Genomic DNA, 25561 nt, shown 5'->3' with positions numbered 1-25561 from the left:
TCATTTCTTATTGATAAATGAAAATGAAAACCGGATATCGAAACATCACTGTTGTAGATACTATTATACAAGCAGGTCTCTGTGATTCTTATATAACCGTGGGACTTCACACATTTAGATGTATTATCTCCAGATAAATGTTCATGATTAGGTCTTAGAGTTGGATAAACCTCGCCATTACTAAAAAGAAAAAACAAGAGAGACAAATTTAGTAACATGGACACATTGTATGATCATAAGGCCTTTCAAATATCTATAAATATTTTAAATTTCTTAACACATTTAACATGACGAACAATTACAGCTATTTATCAACCGTCATCGAAAGTTGTTATTTTCACAACGAAGCGGGTGGGTGAAGTAAATGTTTCTGAAGGTACCGACACGCACTATCTGCAGCCAAACACAAAGAAATTTGAGTTACAAGCTATGGGAACAATAACAAACAATGAAAGACACGCATGACTGGAAAAGAAAAAGATAAATGTTCCGGAACGAAGAGTCACTATTTTTTTTATCAACTGTTACATTACGTAAGGTTTAGCTATTTGGATGAACAACTTATTTATGACAATTACATCTACTTAATATAAATTGGACGAGTTTGTCGCGCTATTGGTGAATGGATGGATTGCACGCAGCTTCACCTCGCATGATTTGTGCACGAAAATAAAATCCAAATTTCTCTTTATTTCAGACTTCTATTATTTTTTTCAATTTTGAGTTTTGTTTCTCGCTACTTTCATTATATATTCGTAAGTTCAACTATTTTCAAATTAAGTTCAAATTCTTTCTTGTTAACTCAATTATTTTCTCGTTATTTCAATTATTTACTTGTTACTTCCAGTTTTTTTCTCGTTACTTTGAGTATATTTTTAGTCATTCCAATAATTTTCTTTTAATTTCAATTTATTTATCGAAAATAATCGAAATTACGAGAAAAATTCGAAGTAACGAGAAATAATTCGAAGTTTTGAGTTTTTGCAAGAAACTTAAAATAATGAGAAAATTAATTGAAGGGAAGGGAGGGAATTCCCGGAAGGGAACCGGCATTTGAACATTGTTGAGCAATATCAGATCGTCGATAAACTCAGAGCTAAGTGAAACATCTTTGCCAAATTCCCTTGTTTTGTTTTGCCAATGTAAAACAGTAATCTCGATTCATGTATTTGAGAAACAGATCAGCATGGAGGGTAGCGCAAATGGTGTACACGTGTAGTACTGCCCGCTACTGCATTTGTCAAATATAGACAAACTTCAGGCAAGCTGTAAAGACCTCATGAACTCATTCCTCCATCAAGACTTTCCTCCACCACCCGCCTGTGATGCAGAAATGACATGGAAATGAGGTTTGACGAAACTGTTTGTTTGGTTGTAGTTTAACGCCGCACAAATTCCTGCTATATGACGGCGGTATGTAAATATTCCAGTCTGGACCAGAAAATCCAGTGATCGACAACATGAGCATAGATCCACGCGATTGGGATCGACTGACATGCATCAACCAAGTCAGCGAGCCTGAGCTCCCGTTAGTCGCCTCGTACGACAAGCATAGTCGCCTTTTACGGCAAGCATGGGTTGCTGAAGACCTATTCTACCCCGGATCTTCACGTGTCTAGGCGAAACTGAGAAAACGTGTTTTCAATATTGATATCTGAATGTCTTTTACAAAAGGTACTAGCATTGTGTTTGTTGTCACTGTCAGGGGTCTACTGTTTATGATAACTGCTGATGCTGTGATGATCCTCAAGGGTAAGTGACACAGATCAATTTCCAGTTCACCACACGCGAAACCACAGTCCACAGGCACTTGCATTGATAAATTGATAAATTGTCTTAGTTCAGTGTCAGTGGCTTTAAATCGTAGAACTCATGTTTCCTGGAGGAGACGCGAACAGGTATGGAGTGGTGAACTGGTCGTGACATGTTTGGACATATCTAGGGTACAATACATTGTTATGTTACTATAGAAACTGTTGTAGATATATTTGTAGTAATTGTCAGTTGCAGCAAATGATTGAAGTGCAAGTAAAATGTCGAGTGCTATCGGCGGCAGCGAGTGCAATTTAGTGTTATCTTTTTATATACATGAACATGGCAGCTTTCACCATTCGAGAAGTCTTCTAGAAGACCGGCTGTACCTATTTAAGAGTGACAAGAAGGCGATTTGCCAACTGCGGATGAGATACCACCAGGAAGACCCGTGAAGATCCGGGAAAGAATAGGTCTTCAGAAACCCTTGCTTGCCGTAACAGGCGACTATGCTTGTCGTCAGTGGCGACAAACGGGATCGGGTGATCGGCTTGCTGACTTGGTTGATGCATGTCATCGTATCCCAATTTCGTGGATCGATGCTCATGATGTCAATCGCTGCATTGTTTGGTCCAGACTCGATTATTTGGGAGGAAAGTGATGCAGATCTCAGACGTTTACCACTTCGGGGAAACCCACGAGCACGGGACAAACCTAGAAACATAATCGGGGCTAACCGGGATTCGAACCCACAATCATAGGTTTCTGGCGTGCCCAAGGGACGCAATTCTGCACAGCGAATCGCGGCGCCTTAGACGACTGGGCCACCCGTGCCCCCAGGTATATTTATGAAACCCAAATCAATCTAAATAAGAGAAAAGCAAGTCCAGCATGCTGAAAGATTATTATTTTATTTCACAAAAATGTTATATAGACTTTTAATTTGACAACAATGTATATGGCCAATGTATTTTGAACTTAAAAGGATGAAAATATGAAAACGAAAGAGTTGTTGAAACCACTTGGTTGTAGACCCGTGACGATCCGGGGTAGAATAGGTCTTCAGAAACCCATGCTTGCCCTAATAGACTATAAAAGGGGACAATGACAGGATTGTTTTTGGGTGAGGAAACATTTATTTACAAAGCTGAGTGTAGTTTTTATAAAATTGTTGTTAACATCTATGCAATAGTACCCTTCCATCCCCAATGCTTGTCGTAAGAGGCGACTAACGGAATCGGGTGGTCAGGCTCGCTGATTTGGTTGATGCATGTTATCGATCCAAGTTGCGTTGATCGATGCTCATGATGTCAATCACTGGATTGTCTGGTCCAGACTCGATTATTTACAGACCGCCGTCATATAGCCGGAATATTGCTAAGTGCGGCGTTAAACAACAAACAAACAAACAAAACTTGGTTGTATTATGAGCTTCTTGCATAATCAGTGCACACTTACATCTACAAACGAACATACAGATGTACACAACAATATATCAAACGCATTTAATGATTAAACTACCTTTTGATTGAATATAAATTTACATTAGCAACGCAACATTCCAATGTAGATTTTTGTAAAAATATTAATTTTGTCATGCCGAAATATTCCCTTCACAGTGACTGTATAAAAAAACACTCTATACCCATAATAAGTGAACATCAACTTGAAGAAGGACTTCTTTTCTCAAAGACGTGTATTAATTGTTTCATTGTTACCCGATAATTCACTCTGTTTCATTTCGAACCGGGCAATCAAAAACGCAATTACGAAAACACAGCATGCGGTTGTGCGGAGACCGACGTTCATGCCAATCATCTTCATGCGCAGATCAACAATATCATACACGGCGCACGAGCCGCGCGCGCCGCGCGTGAAGTTCCAGAGTTTGCAGGTCGTGTCGATCACCTTGCCATACACAATTGGCGCCGGAAAGAAACCTTAAGTGATAAAAAGGTTGTTATTTATTTCTATCCTTATCAACAATAAGTTAAGATTATATTTCTCAAGCTAAATCATTCGCCAAAATAGTTACGGAGGAAAAGTCTACAGATTGGTACATATTCATAATTTCTGTTTTTATTTACAGATTTAAGAATGTCATAGTACCATAGCCAGTTTCAGGGAATTTATGTATTTTCTATCTGTACTTAATTTTCTTACATATGACAAATAAGAAGCATAAAGTCGTTCAGATAAAAATAGATCCAATGGGAAATGTGTATATATAAACTCATTTTGGAATTCATCGCATCGAACGCTTTTTAGAAAATAAAATAACAGTTGATAATTGATATTGTAAATATTTATAAGTCGTCAATAATATGTATCTTTGTCAAAGAGAGCCATGTCAAAAAGCCAGAATGGTGCTATGTGATGTTCATAGTTCAAGTCCCCATTATTGTGTCCCCCCGCCGTCATATTGCAGGAATATTGCTAAAAGCGGCTTAAACCCATAATCACTTAAGCTCAACTGGTAAACTGGCGAATGGAAACATAAAAAGTATCACCGTTTTCTATTTTTATTCCACCGACGTTATCGATGAAGACACGTGCGATGATTTCGAGTGGTCGTCGATAAACATTGATACATACACTCTACTTACCCAACAAAGATATTGTAAAACTGAGAATCCCAATAGCCATAGCTTTATCGTCGTCTCTAACAGTCCTGTAAGTAGAAGCGATAAAACGTTAACGCCAGAGAACAACTGATGATTCGCCGAAACAGAATGCATTGGGCGTAAAGTGAGTGAGTGAGTTTGGTTTAACGCCGCTTTTAACAGTATTCCAGTCATATCACGGCGTGTCAGCTTAATGTGGGAGGAAAGCCCGAAGTGATGCAGGTCTCAGACCTTAACCACTTCGGTGAAACCCACGAGCACGGGCACGAGCACGAGCACGGGTATGTGGCAAACCTAGAATCGGGATTCGAACCCACAATCATAGGTTTCTGGCGTGCCTAAGGGACGCAACTCTGCACAGCGAATGGCGGCGCCTTAGACGACTGGGCCACCCGTGCCCCCTCCATTGGGCGTAAAAGGCAAACTACAGGTGAAAAGTATCTGAAATCCCTGCTAAAAGCAGGGTACGTCCATTCTACCTTTCCGACTACAAGCTTATTATAAGCATGCATTTATGAATCACTACCAATCAATTGGATTTTATCGACCAAAAAGATTGTACCCGAAAAAAATATATTTATGCTTAAAACTGTTAAAAAAAAATAAAGAAATTGTCGGCCACAAAAAACAGCCTTTTTAAAAAATATATTTAGACTTGTATTTTTTTTAAATTAAAACAAATATCTGTTTTTTTTATCTGTAGCTGAAATACTTTCTGGTCTCAGAGTACGGTATTTTTGTATCGCCCTACTGTACCTCAGCATGATGATATAAGCCGGGATGATTGTCAACGTCCCCACCAGCCCGTAGACTACCGTCGTGATGATGTATGGGTAGAGGAAGGGGCAGCCGGAGTCACACTGGCCTGGTGTCACACCACCCTCCGACTCCATGGAACAGTCGACATAAGCCTGAAGATGTAACAGTGTGACTACAGTTGACTCGAACGCTGGAATGCTGGTTAACTCGATATAAATCCTGATACATCCAATCAAGTCTCAGAAGCCCAATTTGTTTCATAAATATTCAAATGGTTGATTACGAAAGCACCGAGTAAGAGTTATACTACCTTGTAAATGTTTTGCACGTCTCAAGCTGCGACCATGCGTATTCCAGGTGGGTCAAGCATACAAATGACTGACATCGTGACAGCTATCAGTTTCATCGATCGGGTATCATGACACGCAATTGCCAGGATGCCACCACCCGATCCCCATTAAGAGAAACAAGGAATATACTCTGCCCACGGCACTGGGACGATGTTATACTAAAATATGAACTGGTAAATGTGCTATTAGGGCATGCCCATTTTAAGGCTAATTAAAAAATATATTTGCTTAAAAAGCCAAAACTTACTTTAATTACCATACGATTTTATACCGGAATTTGTCTTTTCTCTCAGAAAGAATGTTATCTCATCTAGAGACCGCCCAAAGTTGTTACGTAGCAAAAATCACGAAATACACATGTTAGACAAGAATGGACAAATGTTCTATTTAATTGTGTTTCTGCTCTTAATTGTCTAACTCTGAAGGCAACAGTGTAAATGAATCAGACTAAAACTAGATCCAGGATACAATACTATTTAAGTTGAGAGACATACACATTTTATACATCAGACAGATATAGTATTTCATCATCTAATGTATCTTTATTTGGGGTTTAGCTGGAGAGCTGTAAAGGAATAATACCGGTGATGTATGTCTTGCATACTTTAATCAGTCAAATTATTGCCTCCCTCGTGGGCATTCCGGGTTTGATCCTACGCAGGATATGCTGGTCGTAAGATGCTGCTTAATGGATCGAGTGGTCATGCTTGGTGACATGGGTGCCGTTGTACAAAACAACCTTAGCCCTAAGTCTGTCGTAAGGTATTGGGAGTTACGATCACCTTAGCTCAAATATCGTTTTGTACAACGACACCTTGGTTAATTGCGTGTAATTGTACCCCGTTAATCATGATAGCAATCAGCCTTCATAAAGCTGGAATATTGCAGAATACGGCGTTAGCATAAACAAACAAACAAAGATCCAGAAGGAGAATATACACAGAGAGAGAGAGAGAGAGAGAGAGGGGGGGATGTTTTATAATGCTGGATGCGCCCTTGACTGTGTCTGAAAGCAACAGAAAGTGAGAACCCACTGTCTCGTTTTGGACGCGACATCCCGCGTGACACGGTGAGAAGTACGTTTCTCCGGAGACGGCACCGCACACAGGCAGGAACCTGACCCCCTCACAGTCACAGTCAGCCGTTGCGTTGCCTGACATCATGGATCTAAACAGTAAAACATCAGTGAATAGCTATGTAAGAATATAATACCTAGATCAAACGCGATTTTTTTACCTCCCCAAAACATTACATTACACACAAAACCTTACATACATATAGACAAAAAACAACACTTAACTATTAATGTCGCTCAAATTAAGTCCAGCTTATATTGGCCTCATTCAACGTTGGCATCGTGGTATATGTGAACATAAGGAAAAGACGATTAAAAAGATTTGTGTCTTCGTGAAGTGAGGTGAATTGGCGTTTACCATCACGTTCAAGATTATTGCACTTATCTAGCGGAGTGTGTGTACGTGTTTGTGTGACTGCTTGTAATAGCCCGGACTAATGCCGGCCGGCCCTCTAGTGCTAGCCCACTGCTAGCCCACTGTTTAGCACATTGTGGAAGCAGTGTTGTTACGTTGTGCACCTTGTGGAAGCAGTGTTGTTACGTTGTGCACCTTGTGAAAGCAGTGTTGTTAAGTTTAGCACCTTGTGAAAGCAGTGTTTTTACGTTTAGCACATTGTGGAAGCAGTGTTGTTACGTTGTGCACCTTGTGGAAGCAGTGTTGTTACGTTGTGCACCTTGTGGAAGCAGTGTCCTTGCGTTGTAAATATTGCAGAAGCAGTGTTCTTACGTTGTAAACATTGCAGAAGCAGTGTTGTTACATTTAGCACATTGTGGAAGCAGTGTTGTTACGGTGTGCACCTTGTGGAAGCAGTGTTGTTGCGTTGTGCACCTTGTGGAAGCAGTGTTGTTACGTTTAGCACATTGTGGAAGCAGTGTTGTTACGTTGTGCACCTTGTGAAAGCAGTGTTGTTACGTTGTGCACCTTGTGGAAGCAGTGTCCTTGCGTTGTAAACATTGCAGAAGCAGTGTTCTTACGTTGTAAACATTGCAGAAGCAGTGTTGTTACGTTGTCCACATTGTGGAAGCAGTGTTGTTACGTTGTGCACCTTACGGAAGCAGTGTTGTTACGTTGTGCACCTTGTTGAAGCAGTGTTGTTACGTTGTGCACATTTTGGAAGCAGTGTTGTTACGCCATGCATATTGTGGAAGCAGTGTTCTTACGTTGTAAACATTGCAGAAGCAGTGTTGTTACGTTGTCCACATTGTGGAAGCAGTGTTGTTACGTTGTGCACCTTGTGGAAGCAGTGTTGTTGCGTTGTGCACCTTGTGGAAGCAGTGTTGTTACGTTGTGCACCTTTTGGAAGCAGTGTTGTTACGCCATGCATATTGTGGAAGCAGTGTTGTTTCGTTGTGCATATTGTTGAAGCAGTGTTGTTTCTTTGTGCACATTGTGGAAGCAGTGTTGTTGCGTTGTCCACATTGTGGAAGCAGTGTTGTTACGCTGTGCATGTTGGGGAAACAGTGTTTTTTGTTCTGCATGTTATTGAAACAAAATTGTTTGTTTGAAAATATGAAGTAAGATCGCACTAACAGTCCATTGATTTTCGTGTTTTCACAACCGAAGATGAAGTTGAGTGCTTCCAAAGTGACAGCCACGGTACACGCCCCCACGACAAACTTGAGGCATCCCTGGGGATTCAAGCGGAACCTTGACGTCAAGAATCCACCTAGGAATGTTCCCAGGCCAAGGGAGACAGCGGCCTGCACGCCTGTGAATGTGGGACGGAACGTTTCCTTTAATGCTTGAATAAATAGTCGTGTCTATTTACCTCGCCACGTCCCATAAAGCAGATTGTCAGGGCCGGGTACTAGCATTACACAGGACAATTTGAACCAGTGACTCTATCAAGTATGAAATCAGTGTTCACTTATTAGTTTTAGTTTAGTTGCTTGACGAATGTTCTACACTCTGCACTGTATTAAAAGAGGAAAAATATAAAATAAGAAAAAGTCACGTTAAACTGTCACTGAACCCAGTCCTACCTAGCATAACGTTAGCTTGCCAAGATGGAATCGTGAACACTGTCTCCATGTACTTTGGGCCGAACGCGACGTATCCGCCCACGGTGAAGTTGATGCAAGTGATGCCGCACAAGGAGCAGGTGTAGATGGGGTTCCGCAGTACCCGCAGCACCGACGCCGGCATGTCTGCAACAAGGAGGACATGCAGGACACTGAAGTTGTTTTACTCCACGCAATATTCAGGCTTTCACGGTGGCCTGTAAAGAACATATTGATATTTGATATTCTGTGTGTGTGGATGTGGATGTGGATGTGGATGTGGGTGTTGGTGTTGGTGTTGGCGTGGGAGTGGGAGTGGGAGTGGGAGTGGGAGAGGGAGTGGGAGTGGGTGCGGGTGCGGGTGTGGGTAGTGGCATGAATTTTATCGCCTGTTAAAAAAAGTTGCCTGCCACAAAAATTACATTGTTGCAAGGTGTTTTTCTTTAAAAGATCCAGGTTCATAGCTGAATTTAAAAACAAAAATTTGTCTGGTCTGTAGCTATTGCTGAAAAATATCTTATCTCAATACAAAATGCACGTCACTCATTTTAACAAAGTCAGACAGCTCTCACATTGTAACACAGTCAAATCGTTTACACATGGTAAAACTGTCAGTTACGTCACTCGTTGCAACACTGTGACCTCAAGCATTGTAACATAGTCCGTAATGTCACACATTGTAACACAGCTAGTAACGTTACACGTTGTAACACAGTCAGTAACGTCACAAGTTGTAACAGTCAATAATGTCACACGTTGTAACACAGTCCGTAATGTCACACATTGTAACACAGCTAGTAACGTTACACGTTGTAACACAGTCAGTAATGTCACACGTTGTAACACAGTCCGTAATGTCACACATTGTAACACAGTCCCTAATGTCACACATTGTAACACAGTCAGGAATGTCACACGTTGTAACACAGTCAGTCATGTCACACGTTGTAACACAGTCAGTAATGTCACACGTTGTAACACAGTCAGTCATGTCACACGTTGTAACACAGTCAGTCATGTCACACTTTGTAACAGTCAGTCATGTCACACGTTGTAACACAGTCAGTCATGTCACACGTTGTAACACAGTCCGTTATGTCACACGTTGTAACACAGTCAGTAATGTCACACGTTGTAACACAGTCAGTCATGTCACACGTTGTAACACAGTCAGTAATGTCACACGTTGTAACACAGTCAGTCATGTCACACGTTGTAACACAGTTAGAAACGTCACAAGTTGTAACAGTCAATAATGTCACACGTTGTAACAGTCAGTCATGTCACACTTTGTAACACAGCTAGTAACGTCACACGTTGAAACACAGTCCCTAATATCACACGTTGTAACACAGTCCGTAATGTCACACGTTGTAACACAGCTAGTAAAGTCACCCGTTGTAACACAGTCCCTAATTTCACACGTTGTAACACAGTCAGTAATGTCACTTTTTGTAACACAGCTAGTAACGTCACACGTTGTAACACAGTCCCTAATGTCACACGTTGTAACACAGTCAGTAATGTCACATGTTGTAACACAGCTAGTAACGTCACAAGTTGTAACAGTCAATAATATCACACATTGTAACACAGTCAGTAATGTCACACGTTGTAACACAGTCCCTAATGTCACACGTTGTAACACAGTCAGTAATGTCACACGTTGTAACACAGTCAGTAATGTCGCACGTTGTAACACAGTCCCTAATGTCACACATTGTAACACAGTCAGTCATGTACACGTTTTAACACAGCTAGTAATGTCACAAGTTGTAACAGTCAGTCATGTCACACGTTGTAACACAGTCAGTAATGTCACACGTTGTAACACAGTCAGTAATGTCACACGTTGTAACACAGCTAGTAACGTCACGCGTTGTAACACAGTCAGTAATGTCACACGTTGTAACACAGCTAGTAACGTCACGCGTTGTAACACAGTCAGTAATGTCACACGTTGTAACACAGTCAGTAACGTCACACGTTGTAACACAGCTAGTAATGTCACGCGTTGTAACACAGCTAGTAACGTCACACATTGTAACACAGTCAGTAACGTCACGCGTTGTAACACAGTCCCTATTGTCACACATTGTAACACAGCTAGTAACGTCACGCGTTGTAACACAGTCCCTAATGTCACACGTTGTAACACAGTCAGTAATGTCACACGTTGTAACACAGTCAGTAATGTCACACGTTGTAACACAGTCAGTAATGTCACTTTTTGTAACACAGCTAGTAACGTCACGCGTTGTAACACAGTTAGTAATGTCACACGTTGTAACACAGTCAGTAATGTCACACGTTGTAACACAGCTAGTAATGTCACACGTTGTAACACAGCTAGTAACGTCACAAGTTGTAACACAGTCCCTAATGTCATACATTGTAACACAGTCAGTAATGTCACACGTTGTAACACAGTCAGTAATGTCACACGTTGTAACACAGCTAGTAAAGTCACAAGTTGTAACACAGCTAGTAACGTCACACGTTGTAACACAGTCAGTAACGTCACACGTTGTAACACAGTCAGTAATGTCACACGTTGTAACACAGACAGTAATGTCACACGTTGTAACACAGCTAGTAACGTCACACGTTGTAACACAGTCCCTTATGTCACACGTTGTAACACAGTCAGTAACGCCACACATTGTAACACAGTCAGTAATGTCACACATTGTAACACAGTCAGTAATGTCACACGTTGTAACACAGCTAGTAACGTCACACGTTGTAACACAGTCAGTCATGTCACACGTTGTAACACAGCTAGTAACGTCACACATTGTAACACAGTCAGTAACGTCAAGCGTTGTAACACAGTCCCTAATGTCACACATTGTAACACAGCTAGTAACGTCACGCGTTGTAACACAGTCCCTAATGTCACACGTTGTAACACAGCTAGTAATGTCACACGTTGTAACACAGCTAGTAACGTCACCCGTTGTAACACAGTCAGTAATGTCACACATTGTAACACAGTCAGTAATGTCACACGTTGTAACACAGCTAGTAACGTCACACGTTGTAACACAGTCCCTAATGTAACACGTTGTAACACAGTCCGTAATGTCACACGTTGTAACACGACTGGTAACATCAAACGTTGTAACACAGTTACCTTCAGGAACATGACTTTAACCACGACGACTTCTTAAGATCCAGCAATCAATCACGGATTTACAAGTAAACGTGCAACGGTAACTGGCGACGAGTGATGCAACCACGTTTCACAAAATCAAAAATGACCTTGAACTTTGACATAGATATGCCACGAACGTTACACGTGGTAGTTACATTACATTGTTGCAAGGTGGTTTTTTTATAAGTTCAGGCTCATAGTTTTAAATAGAAAAATATATCTGATCTCGATACAACAGCCCAGCCCCCGCCCCTAGGATGTCACCTGTTCGGTCCCTTAGACCTCTAATAATTCCCGAGGTCTATCTTTGTTATACAGTTCCAATGTCAATAATCATTGAAACATATTCAGTGAAACAGATACTTTTCACAATAACCTCAAAGATGACCTTGACCTTTGACATATATGAAATGGACACGTGATATAGTAGGATTAGATACACAACATATATAGTTATATAGTGAGAATATAGTTCCATGTCTGTAGAGGTAAATACAAGCGACAAAATCCTTTCCATTTTTATAGAAAAATTCGTCGATTATGACATGACCGAGGGAGTGAGAGAGTATGGTTTTTACGCCGCCTTTAGCAATATTCCAGCAATATCACGGCGGGGTACACCTGAAATGGGCTTCACACATATTGTACCCATGTGAGGAATCAAACCCGGGTCTTTGGCATGACGAGCGAACGCTTTAACCACTAGGCTACCCTACCGGCCCTTGAGCCAAGAGACACATGCATATATTTATTGTATGTCCGTGCTTGAGAATTAATGCTGACACGACATTCTCACATGCATGACGTATCTTAATAAATCCTGGCCCATTTCAAACATGCTTGACCTGGGTTAGAGTGACGTTTGGAGTGATTATATTGAAAAGTCGGTCATGTTGAGATGTATGCTCGCTTTGTTTGCTTAGCGATACCAGTGTACTCGTACATGTCTTTGTTGATAACCGTGTTTTCAAACGGTGAACCTTGTTTGTAATATTTTTTTTACGAATTAGTTTGGAATGAAAGGACGTTGTAGGATATGGGCACTTTTTGGCTTTCTTGAAAAGTCAAATTTTACCCAAACCAATAACACAAACAAACCCTCTATTCTCTTACCAATAACACAAACCCTCAATACCTAATTCAATAACACACACTCTCTATACCCAAACTAATAACACCAAATCATACATTTAAATGTACATACACATACACATACACACAGATGTTGAAGTAATAAAAACCATTCTAAGTTCAATACATGAAAAACATCATATTTTTTCAGAAAATACACATCTAAAACTCAAACATCGTACTGCACCCCTCGTTTGGGTATATAAAGTTTTCACAAAGTCTGAAAAGAATCTATACAGTAGTTCAAGTTCACAAGGTCAAGGTCACACATAAAATCTACTTTTAGGTCGGGATTATAACAAACCCTACAAACCCCAACCAAAAACCTAAATGTAGCTCCAATCCCAAACCGAAAAACCTTGTCAACATCGGTTGTCGACACTTAACATCGACATCAACATCACCCCCCCCCCCCCACCCCCCCCCCCCCCCCCCCCCCACCCCCCCCCACCCCACACACACACATACACAAGACGATACACCATATACCCACTCACCGACACCCAACACCTCTTATTGAGAACCAAATTTACCTCGATTACCTCCATCGGACCATTTGTACCTTTAATCTTTTCACATAAACTTTCTTCCTTGTGTTCATGATCGTCAGCCTCAGTTTCTGTCTCTTTCCAGGACGTCTTCATTCTCCGGGGGTAGAAGAACAGGGGGAGAGCCAGCACCACGGCAATGGAACCGAACACCAAGAAACCCAGCCACCACGCCCCAATCCAGCGAGGGTCTGTCTGCGTCAGTAACGTGTCTGGGGACGATATTAACCCAAATCACCTTCTTACACCATTTCCATATCCAACAGATATCTCTGCATGTCGATTGTACGATTCCGACTATATCATGAGAATGTGTTATAAATCACTATCAACCGGTGGCATCCGTCAGAAACACATGCAAAGGCATGTCAATTGTTCACCTGAATAAACACGGGAATATATGGTACAAGTCAAAAAGGGGAATCGCATTGGACATCATGTTTGTCACTGATGGCGTCAAATTTGGAAATGTCCTATACATGTCTACCATAAAACTTTTTGAAAGCTTTACCAAGGCCTTGAATGTTGTAACCAAAATCAAACAACTTCTAAACACTTTTCATTTCATGTTAGCAGTCACTATCATGTTGTAACGGCGTTAAAGGGGACTTAGGGTCAGGTAAATTGGCAGCACTCGCAAGTTTGACTCAAAATCATCTTGTCTCCTGTTACATCATATTCATCGATAATGATTACATGCAGAGAATGCGTCTCAGTTCGAAATGAGCATTGATTACGCGCTTAGGCCTAGACTGTAGATGGTTGCCAGACTGTGAACCATAGCATATCTATAAGGCCACTTGCTCACTTAATCACAGTCATCCTATAAGGAAATCTGGCTCTGAAAAACACCCTGTGTTTGTCGAGGATGACAAACGAGGATCGGATGGTTGCAATGTTTGAACTGGCTAATAGTGACATCGTGACCCGACAATGTGAATCGTTGGTCCTTCTATCAAGTATGGTCCTTCATCAAGTATAGTCCACTCACTCACTCACTCACTCACTCACTCACTCACTCACTCACTCACTCACTCACTATTGGGCGGGACTACAACCGTACCCTTCAGGTCTACAGGTATCCTGCTGAATACGCCTCCAACTGCAAACGACAAGGCAGGGCCGAATAGGGTCAGTGTCGTTATCACACCTGTGAACACATGAAGATTACAACCTGCATTAGAGGAACAGCGTCAGTGTCGTCATCACACCTGTGAACACATAAAGATTACGACCTGCATTAGAGGAACAGCGTCAGTGTCGTCATCACACCTGTGAACACATAAAGATTACGACCTGCATTAGAGGAACAGCGTCAGTGTCGTCATCACACCTGTGAACACATAAAGATTACGACCTGCATTAGAGGAACAGCGTCAGTGTCGTCATCACACCTGTGAACACATGAAGATTACGACCTGCATTAGAGGAACAGGGTCAGTGACGTCATCACACCTGTGAACACATTAAGATTACGACCTGCATTAGCGGAACAGCGTCAGTGACGTCATCACACCTGTGAACACATAAAGATTACGACCTGCATTAGAGGAACAGCGTCAGTGACGTCATCACACCTGTGAACACATCAAGATTACCACCTGCATTAGATGAACAGGGTCAAATGGCACTTTAATCCAGGCTTTTAATATAGATATCTATATTTCATTACTACCTACACTGGCAACAATAATTAAGCAACACCAGGGTGTTTTGTAAGGGTAAATTCAATCTTGATGACGTACGAAGAAACCATAGCAACCGCTCTTCGATATCTTCACATTAAAATTCACTTATTACTGCATCTTATGAATTATTGAATTATATACTGTTAAAAAGTACTATATTGTTCCTCCAAACACAATAAAGTAAGAAAGATAGTGTTGCCGTCATGATATAAGTTTCTGATAACACCTATCGCTTTAATATCACTGTTTCATCGTGAATATTACATGTCGGATAAAAGTTGAAACGTCATCTACCTGTAAAAAAACAACATGAAAAAATCAAATATGATTGTGAATATGATCAATGTTTTAGCGAGATCAGTTTGTTCGCGGAAGTGAACGGCAAGATACGCCTTGGCTAAAGTAATGCATGCATCGCATCGGACCAAGGGCAGTACAACCGCACAAGATACTAGTAACTATTTGTGAAAAAGATGCAAAGTGAAGTTTTTGTGGATAGGTCCAGGGTGTAGCTGTCGGTAGATTCGAAGATGGGTTTGTCTGTACCAGTGTCAGGAACTGAACCAAGGCCTATAACTCGGTACTTGGCTTAGAAGTCTGATGTGTCAGGTCTTCAAACTGGTTGGTCTCACATGGTCTTCGCTGTGTAAGTTTTTTGTTTGTTTGTTTGTTTGTTTAACGCCGCACTCAGCAATATTCCAGCCATGCGGCGGTCTGTAAGTTATCGAGTCTCAACCAGACAAGCCAGTGATTAACATTATAATCATCGATCCACGCAATTGGGATACGATGACATGCATCAACCGAGTTAGCGAACCTGACCACCCGATCCCGTTAGTCGCCTCTTACACAAGCATTGGGGGTTGAAGGGTACTATTGCATAGATATTAACAACGATTATATAAAAACTACACTCACTTCTTCCATTTAATAATATTTAATGCTTTGTAAATAAATGTTTCCTCACCCAAAAACAATCCTGTTTTTTTCTGGTCGCTTACGTTGTTATCAATATACAACGCTGACAACGGCGTTTTGGGCGATTTGCACATCCCCTGAACTATGAGGCTAGTAGCGATGATATATATCACCCATTGACTGGACCCGGAAGAATGTGTGTCGGCGACTGAGTATGTCTCGTTCTGTCTCGTGGTACTTCCCTTCTGTGTGCACAGATATTCCTCGCCATCGTCTGACGAAGAATTACTGCCGCTGATGCCGCTAGGTAGAGACATGGGTTCAATTAACTGTGAAAGACTGCAAGCAATTCCTGCAATTCCATAGATTATCGCGGCTACTGCCAAGATTCGAGGTATATGCCCTTTCCTCCCGAAATGGCTGGTAAATAGAACTGTGGAGAGAAACCCGATGTCATTGCAACTTACGAGAAACCCACTGTCGGTACTGCTTAAACCAAACTGTTTTTCAAGGGTTGTGATTTGGGTGGAGATATATGTTGACAAAGTTTGAAGAAAAAGGGAGACCATTCCTGCTGTTGCTGTGAAGGACGCAATGTTTGCACAGCGCTGGAGGCTGTGAGGAGTACATGCCCCTATACCACACTTCGTGTCCACGTCACATGACTTCGGCGGTTTCCTTGGTAAGGTCTCGTCCGGTTTTAAGTCAAGTTCGTATTTCACTTTCGGAACAGGCAGTCCACTTTGGGTTTTCCTTTCTGTCGCCATTCTGAAATGACATAATAGTTTGCTTAATTTAAATTTCAATTCGTGTTTATTTCATATATATTGAAATATACACAAGAACACTACAACTTTACAGAAGGAAGATAAGAGCGTCGTTGTATGTTGTTTTACACAAGAAAGATAAGAGCGTCATTGCATGTTGTCTTGGAAGATGAGAGCGTCGTTGTATGTTGTCTTGGAAGATAAGAACGTCATTGCATTTCATCTTACACAAGAAGGACAAAGCGTCATTGTCTTCTATCTTCCACTTGGAGGTAAGAACGTCATTGCATTTATCTTACACAAGAAGGACAGAGCGTCATTGTATGTTGTTTTACACAAGAAAGATAAGAGCGTGATTGCATGTTGTCTTGGAAGATAAGAACGTCATTGCATTTAATCTTACACAAGAAGGACAAAGCGTCATTTTCTCCATTCCACTTGGCAGATAAGAACGTCATTGCATTTTATCTTACAGAAGAAGGACAGAGCGTCATTGTATGTTGTTTTCCACAAGGAAGACAGGGGCGTATATTTTATAATTTTACACGGACGACATGAGAGTTACATAGGTCAATAGCGGTGTGTAAGGGATTTGACGGGCTGAATGATCTTGTACAGTACGAGGCCGAGGAACACAAATGGTCCCCTTGTAAACCCATACACCGCGCTATTGACACCTGCACCGAATTTATCGTTATAAGTTCACAAGTTATCCAAAATTATTTTCGGTGAAGTATTTGTGTGACTGCAAACTATGACAATCAGTGTGGTAACTGGAAGTACAAACTGTGTCAATTGTGAATTGACAAGCAAGTGAGGTCACACTGATCTTTATGACGCGATGACATATGTACATAAAAGGCTGACCAGGATCGACCCGTCTGTAATACACAATGTTGACAAATAGCAGCACAGAGCTTCTGTTACCGCAGCTAATCGTATATTCAGAGAGATAGGGACATCTCTGTGTGCCAAGTGACCCTGGGGACACAGGACTATGGTGGGTTTGAATATCAGATTCGACCTGATCATATTTATTTTCAGCACAATAACAGTGCTGTTGATTTCGCCAAAGTGTTAAACCACGGTATAGAATCGCTGTACGGCAGATTTGAATTACACCCTCCATTTTGAACGGATAAAATTTAGAATAGCGGCAATTTACATGACATACATCTAGGTTAAATGAACACAAATCTTGTCCACAGTTTTGTAATGTTTACTATTTCTCTACATGACTTAAAATATATACTTTACCGGATACTGTTACAATATTTATCATTTCTGTATTATTTAAGGGTTTAGTAAAATTGTGCAAAATATACACTGAAATCCGACATCATCATCTTTACAACAGAAGATAAAAATGATATTGCTCATAAAAACCTATTTCCTAAATAAAAACAAACCTTATTCAAAACTGAAAGACATGTTGAAGTAAGAAAACTCAATTTGTTCTCAGGAAGTAGCTTTGAGAACAGAAATGGGTATACCTTAAAAAACGTGTTGGACGAATTCATTTACATTTTAAGCGAATGAACGAATTTTACATTGAACGAGGGTTGCATTACATCTTCACGAATAATTTACAAAATACGATTATTATTTTTTCATTTTAGAGTAATATGGAACCATGAAAGCCCGATTTCGAATGCAACTACTGTTATCTTATCATCGACCCAATTCAAGAGGTAATAGACGCCCCTAGTCGTGAAGCACTCAAGTTGGGTAGACTTTCTTTTTATTCTGATACTGGACAGCAACTGTACCGAGTTTGGATTATATCTAAATTCCATATGCAATATGCAACTCCAGACAAATTGTTTGTTAAGTTGAAGAAAAAATGGTTTTGCAAAATTGTCAATTAGGCAGCATTGGCGATGTTACCAATGAGGATCAATCCAGGTGTCAAGGTCAAAGTAAATATACTGAACCGCAAAAGAAACGTCACCATGGATAGATATATGAAAAACCTTATTTGTCCAAACACTGTAAACATACTTTGAGACATCTTAAAAAGATGAAACTTGGCAAAACTGATCATCAAGGTTGAAATTAAAGTGTCAAATGTTCTTAAAGTGAAACACAACACAAGTCTTTGAGAAAATGGCTTTCATAAGTTAGTATCTCGTGTGTCCGCCATTTTCATTGATGACTGCCGTGCAACGTCGAAACATTGAATGGATTAGGCGGTTGATGAAGGCCATAGGCACTTGAGCCCACACTCTGAGGAACGCCTGACGCAGTTCAGCTGCAGTTGTCGGCCTTGGTTGGATGTCATTCAGTCGTCTTTGAGGCTCGTCCCGTCGGGACTGAGGGCAGGCCACTGCATGGTTCTGATGCCAATCTGCTGGAGGAAGTCTCTTGTTGCTCTCGCAGTGTGGGCACGGGAGTTATCATACTGGAACTGGTGGTTGCGGCGACGTGCCAAATGAGGTATGGCGTGTGGTCTCAAGACTTGATCAATTTACCGAGCTGCTGTGACACCATTGCCTCTCCCTGGACCGATGTTCTGGAAGACCACAGGGCCGACCCTCTGTGCAAGACCAATTCGACCCCACACCATGATGCTCGGAGCAACCCTAGAGTCTCTCTCAACAACACAAGCGTCCGAATTACGTTCCCCACGGCGTCGCCAGACTCTCTCTCTCTGCCATCTGCTGTTGAGATACAGTAACGGCTCTCGTCTAAGAAGAGGACTCTTCTCCACTGCTGGTGGCGCCAATGCTGGTGCTGTGTTGCCCACCGAAGACCCGGCGATGACGTGGTGTCAGAATGGGTCCTCGGTGTGGCCTGTGACAGTGGAGGTGTCTGATCGTCAATCGTCGACGCACGATGTCCGCACTAATGTGTCGCTGGTGTGTCCCCATGGTCTGTCGAGCAGTTTCCGCAGTAGTAAACTTAAAGATGCTGTCGCACACTCTTACGATCCTGACGTCGGGTGGTGACCCTTGGTCTTCCATAACGTGGTCGGTAATTTGTAGTATTGGTGATCTGGTACCGTTAGTGGAGCCTGTATATGGTCCTTACGTGGACTTGAAATGCATTGGCTACTTGCCGGGCGGTTTGTCCAGCTTGCAATCGTCCAAAGGCTTGATGTCGCTGATTTCTTGTCAAACTTGGCATGTGGTGGCAATTCAATAACGAATGAATGTTATCCGATCTGGGTGGATTTTATAGGGCAAGAAATGGGGGAACGCATGTGCATTTCAATTTGCACGGAACTGACGTGCATCGGGTTACTATGGCCGTTGCCGTGATGCGTTTGGGCGATCGGTTTTTTGTCATCTGCTTTGTTTTTTATCATCAAATTTCATTTTTCCGGACAAGGTATTGTTAATTTTTACAAAATGTTACAAAAATTACCCAGATATTTATATGACAACTTTTCATGCAATGTTACTTGGGGTGACGTTTCTTTTGCGGTTCAGTATATAACTCTGTTGCATCAAATTGAAATAACAGTAAGAGATTATAACAGATACGTATATCTCCTTGCCTTCTGTAGCCTGGGGTCCAAAGAAATATCAGTAACTTTGAAAGGATAGATAAATGGTTCAAACACTGATGACAGTACAAGGACAAATCCATCTTTTCCTCACAACAACATATATATTTAGATGGTAATTAACAACACCACTGTTGATCATACCAAAAGAATAAAGCGAATATAACAAAAAATAAGTATCACAGTTGCAAAAGACTGTAAGGAAATAAACATGCGTCTAAGGTAAACTTCGGTTTCAAAGCTCATGTCTAAGACACTGTTGCCGGTGAAGCCACTGATTTTCATCTCTATGAGTAAAAAAGATGTGAACAAATGATAATACATCTGTGTAAGGACAGCAGGTAAAATGTTATAAACTCTCAAAAAATGAGGATATGCGATTAAACCGACTTCTCTCACAGCACTATGACCTAATATCTGCACAGTCATAAAAGTGTCAGTCTGATTTCACAATAGGTGAGTCGGGACTGTGGTCGCTGTTAGTTTTTGGACCCAATCGTTATTGAACTACTTTTCAACACAACACGTGGCATTTCACAACGCGTCTCCGTCCACTGACACCGAACCCTACACCCAAGTTATGTCGTCCACACACAAGAGGCCACACGTGAGGGGCAATAGTGAACGGAGGTTATTTATCCAATGTCAACGTGAGATTTTGGCCGTACAAATATCCCTGACCTTATGCCCAAACTGTACACAATATATAAATGTATGACAGTAAGAATTTTTTTAGAACCATTGAATGTTCGTTGCATAACGTTTGATATTCATGGACAAACGAGTGACATTGCTGACTGCGCACCACAAGGTGGAAATTAGGGCTGGGACGAGTCCAAATTTACTACCCGGGTACCCACCATGCTATTACCGACCCTACCCGGATACCCGCTATATGTCTCAAGACTTGGGTGTAAAAAGTCCGATTGGGAATATTTTGACCGTAGCCCTGGTAAAATGTATTTAGATACACGTATAAAACGATCTGGTCATGCATAAACTGAAGTTGACTGAGGTTTTATCTTTATTCAAACCTATAAAGGTAAGAAGGAATGGGTGCATAGTCAGACAGAAATGCGAACAATAGTGACTTGTAGAGTAACCATAAAGTTTAAGATATTTTTTGTCATTAAACAAAACATCACGTGACTAACCACGGGTCCGGGTAGTCCTGTGGGTACACGGTTCCTACTCAGTACCCATCCGACCCGAGTACCCGAGTTACCCGTCCCAGCCCTAGTGGAAATGACCCAAGTTATGTCCTTACCTCTAACAACGGGTTCTCATCCCAAGAAGACCCGCTTATATATGGCCTTCGTCTGTCAGTGCTATATTCGTGCTCCTGGATTTCAAACTGATTAACGCTGTGGACCTGCTGGGTAACACAACGCCTCAAAAAATCATGCAAACTCAGCAATTGTTTTCGCAAAAGAAGTGCAATGATCTTGTACATGACGTTAAACCCATTTCCTCTCACCCGTTTCCTCTCACCCATTTCACCTTACCCATTCCACCTCACCCGTTTCATCTCACCCGTTTCATCTCACCCATTTCTCCTCAATCATTTCATCTCACCCATTTCACCTCACCTGTTTCATCTCACCCATTCCTCCTCATCCATATCACCTCAACCATTTCATCTCACCCATTTCACCTCACCCGTTTCACATCACCCATTTCACCGCATCCATTTCATCTCACCCATTAACGTCAATCATTTCACCTCATCCATTTCGCCTCAACCATTTCACTTAACCCTTTTCATCTCACCCACCTCACCTTAAACATTTCATCTCACCCATTTCACTTCACCTATTTCACCGTTATCATTTCACCTCACCCATTATATCTCACACATTTCACTTCACCCATTTTATCTCACCTATTTCACATCACCATTTTCATCTCACCTGAAACATTTCACCTCACCCATTATATCTCACATATTTCACTTCAACCATTTTATCTCACCTATTTCACATCACCATTTTCATCTCACCATCTCATCTTAAAATTTCATATTTCATCTCACACGTTTCACCTAATCCATTTAATCTCACACATTTCACCTCATCCATTTTATCTCACCTATTTCACATCACCATTTTATCTCACCTATTTCACATCACCATTTTCATCTCACCATCTCACCTTAAAATTTCATATTTCATCTCACACGTTTCACCTCATCCATTTAATCTCACCAATCTCACCTTACCCATTTCATCTCACCCATTTCACGACGTATTCCCGTCATTGTACATCCGACTAAGTAAAGTTTCTCTCATGAGCATTCATTAGCCAGGTCATAAGTTCAGATGCGTGACATACATCAATTCGTAATCCAAGTTTGTTCGGAGTTAAAAACTAGGAGATTGTCAATTTTGAGCTTGTTTTATACTGCCATGTGAAACAGCATGATGCGGGATGTAGGGTCGTGTAATGGCTTGTTGAATTACAGGGTGGTGACTGATTGCCTAACCCAGTGTTTTGACATGTCAGTTGACATTCGTCAGATGATAGAACGCTACAAGGTCCAATTTTTAAATAACTATAACGTTCTCTCAAAGAGCCCTAAATTTGATAAACAACTACAATACGGTTCGTTATATTGTTCGTGACAAGTACTGTACGGGGTAATGGAGGCTAATTAATGATTGCCAGATTGTTGCAAGTTTTGTCAGGTAGTAACTTGTTTTGTTTTCACACTGAAACAATCCACGTTTCCCCAACACGACTGAAATTAGGGCTGGGACGGGTAACTCGGGTACCCGGGTCGGGTGGGTACTGAGTAGGACCCGGGTACCGACAGGACTACCCGGACCCGTCGTTAGTCACGTGATATATTGTTTAATGACAAAAATCATCTAGAACTCTATGGTTACACTACAAGTCACTATAGTTCGCATTTCTTTCTGACTATGCACCCATACCTTCTGAATTTTCATATGGTTGAATAAAGATACAACTTAATTCAGCCTCAGTGTATGAATGACCAGATTGTTTAATACATGTATCTAAATACGTTTTGCCAGGGCTATGTTCAAAATATTCTCAATCGGACATTTTGAGACATCTCCTGAGACCTACAGCGGGTACCCGGGTAGGGTCGGGTAATAGGGGAGTGGGTACCCGGGTAGTAAATTTGGACTCGTTCCAGCCCTAACTGAAATACGTTTTTATTTAAGGAAGTTGGTGAACATGGGAATTACAAAAGTCTAAGTTTACTTAATGTCTCATGTTATACCGCGTTCACATGCACAACATTTACTCACGTAAGTAATTTTGCACATGTGTATACTTAAAACTACTATGCGTTCACATGAAACTTAGCTTTTTAATAGTGAAAGACAACACATATTCATCAGTCTGTTGAAAAGATTGTTTTCAAATCAAAGTCGAAGAGTAACCTTACAGAAAACTTCACATGAAGCAACATGTGTTTGACTTAATCTGTAGCCAAATATTTGACACCTTGAAACCCAAAGAAAACATCGTCCGCCCAGCTCTGAATGTCCGCATAAAAGTTAGTATTGCTGTATACTGACTTCAACTTCAGATCACAGACCTGTTGTGAGGTTGTTTGTAGTTCGCAAATCAACAGGTATATTTTAATTATTTTCTGACGTGGGCATAAACGTTCCCATTGCAACACATACATCCAGCGCAAATCTACATTTACATTTGCACCTACTCCAGACATGATGCAAATTTGATCCTGGTGTAAATAATATGCACACGTGATAAACATGATTGTGAGTAATGTGCATCTCAAAACAACATAAAACGTCAGGATCAGTAAGAAAACTCTCCTCACCTTATGCTAAATGCATACACACCTCGTTCATCCGTCACGTTTCAAGTCACGTTGAATGTCTTCAGGTGTTTGTGTTGATTGTTTATACACAAGTCTACCAAGTTCATGCCTGCTTTAGTTAGTAAACGATTTCAATATAGGCCAATCCTAGTCCATGTCAAGCCCCAAACGTGGATTAAGGTTTTACCACAATGATCAACTGCTAGTGGCAAAGCATTTACCAACGCTACTTCTATGCCATATCCATGTTTCATTTTATGACAGACAAATACAGCCCTGATCGCGCCTAAGTAATACGGTGACAGCGAGTTTACACAACGTACGCTCAGAGGACCACGATGTATAATATCACGTGGCCGTCTTGCTGTGGGCCCGGTGCTGTGATTTACTAGTATTTCAAACCAAATAGGTAACGTCCCGATCTCCCGGCAGTCTAGACAGTAATACTGTATATACAATGGTTGAAGAACAAAAAAAACATTGACCCAGTTAAGTCCCATGTGTTTATCCTGAAGCAATATTCAGTGGTAAACATACGTGTATGGTACAGACTCGGGACACACCTGGCACGCATTCTGTCATCACGTTCCAGTGTGACGGTCAACTGTATGATTTATAATGGGTATCTCATCCTTCCAACAAGAACTAGGCATGTCGGTTTTGCTTGCTTGCTTGCTGGATTTCATATGGTTTTTTTGTGTTTTTGTTTACCACTAGACTGCCTTATGGAAACACTTGATGCATTTGTTGTCTCTATTTTACTTATTGGTTCTGAAATATGGGGCTTTCGTAACACCAATAATCGAAAAGGTACATCGAAAATTCTTAGAATTAGCTGCAGGTATAAGACGGTCCACGCCATACTTTATGGTATATGGCGAACGCGGGCGAGAATTGCTCAGTATAAAAAAATGCTTAAAGAATTTACGTAAAGGTGTAATCTGAGTCAGCATTCACAAAAAAACAATAACATCTCATCTTCTATGTTAATATTTAAGATAATTCACAATAAAATAAAGGACACCACTTTCTATATCTTAGTCATATAAAAAGCATCTTTGATATATGTGGTCTTACGTATATGTTTGATTCCCTTGATGATTATGACAAAGCGTACATTTTATTCAACTTGAGAATACCTTTCAGTAAATACAGTCATGAAGAAGTTGTGTCGTCAATTCTTCAAAAGGGAATTACTACGATATATCAAAGACTACCCATCATTTGAAAATTACTTACTTCTGCCTCGAACCTGTCTGTCTCAACCTTTACTATCCTTCCGTATATGTAACCATAAATTGCCAATAGAGACGGGTAGATGGACAGGTATACCTCGTGAAGATCACTTATAAACACTAATGCACTTGGTGACGAATTCCACAATCTTTTCCGTTGCCAATATTCTTCACTATGTTACCGTTTATCAAAAAAGAATTAACTCAATCATTGTGTTTATGGACTTGTCA

General features: G+C 41.0%; 1 protein-coding gene across 3 annotated transcripts; it reads right to left on the bottom strand.

The window, feature by feature from the left end:
- Nucleotides 1–2646: 2646 nt before the first annotated feature.
- On the bottom strand, nucleotides 2647–24353 carry LOC124147853 (solute carrier organic anion transporter family member 2B1-like). 3 transcript variants are annotated; one of them, XM_048401260.1, is made up of 10 exons: nucleotides 24096–24353; nucleotides 16053–16771; nucleotides 14461–14547; nucleotides 13412–13609; nucleotides 8544–8708; nucleotides 8092–8269; nucleotides 6520–6652; nucleotides 5133–5287; nucleotides 4359–4423; nucleotides 2647–3692 (listed from the first exon to the last, which is right to left on the bottom strand). In XM_048401260.1, the coding sequence occupies exons 2-10, from the start codon at nucleotides 16768–16770 to the stop codon at nucleotides 3439–3441; spliced, it is 1953 nt and encodes a 650-aa protein (XP_048257217.1). In that variant the 5' UTR covers nucleotide 16771; nucleotides 24096–24353; the 3' UTR covers nucleotides 2647–3438. The 3 variants fall into 3 exon arrangements, with proteins under 3 accessions (XP_048257217.1, XP_048257225.1, XP_048257227.1); XM_048401268.1 differs by having other exon boundaries at nucleotides 24118–24353; XM_048401270.1 differs by lacking the exon at nucleotides 24096–24353 and adding an exon at nucleotides 21546–21652.
- Between the last annotated feature and the right edge of the window lie 1208 nt (nucleotides 24354–25561).

This window comes from Haliotis rufescens, unplaced genomic scaffold (assembly GCF_023055435.1).
Source record: "Haliotis rufescens isolate VD_foot unplaced genomic scaffold, xgHalRufe1.0.p SCAF_1, whole genome shotgun sequence".
In the NCBI taxonomy this organism is placed as follows: domain Eukaryota; kingdom Metazoa; phylum Mollusca; class Gastropoda; order Lepetellida; family Haliotidae; genus Haliotis; species Haliotis rufescens.
Note: the sequence above shows the minus strand (reverse complement) of the source record. Positions and strands in the feature narration are given on the sequence as shown.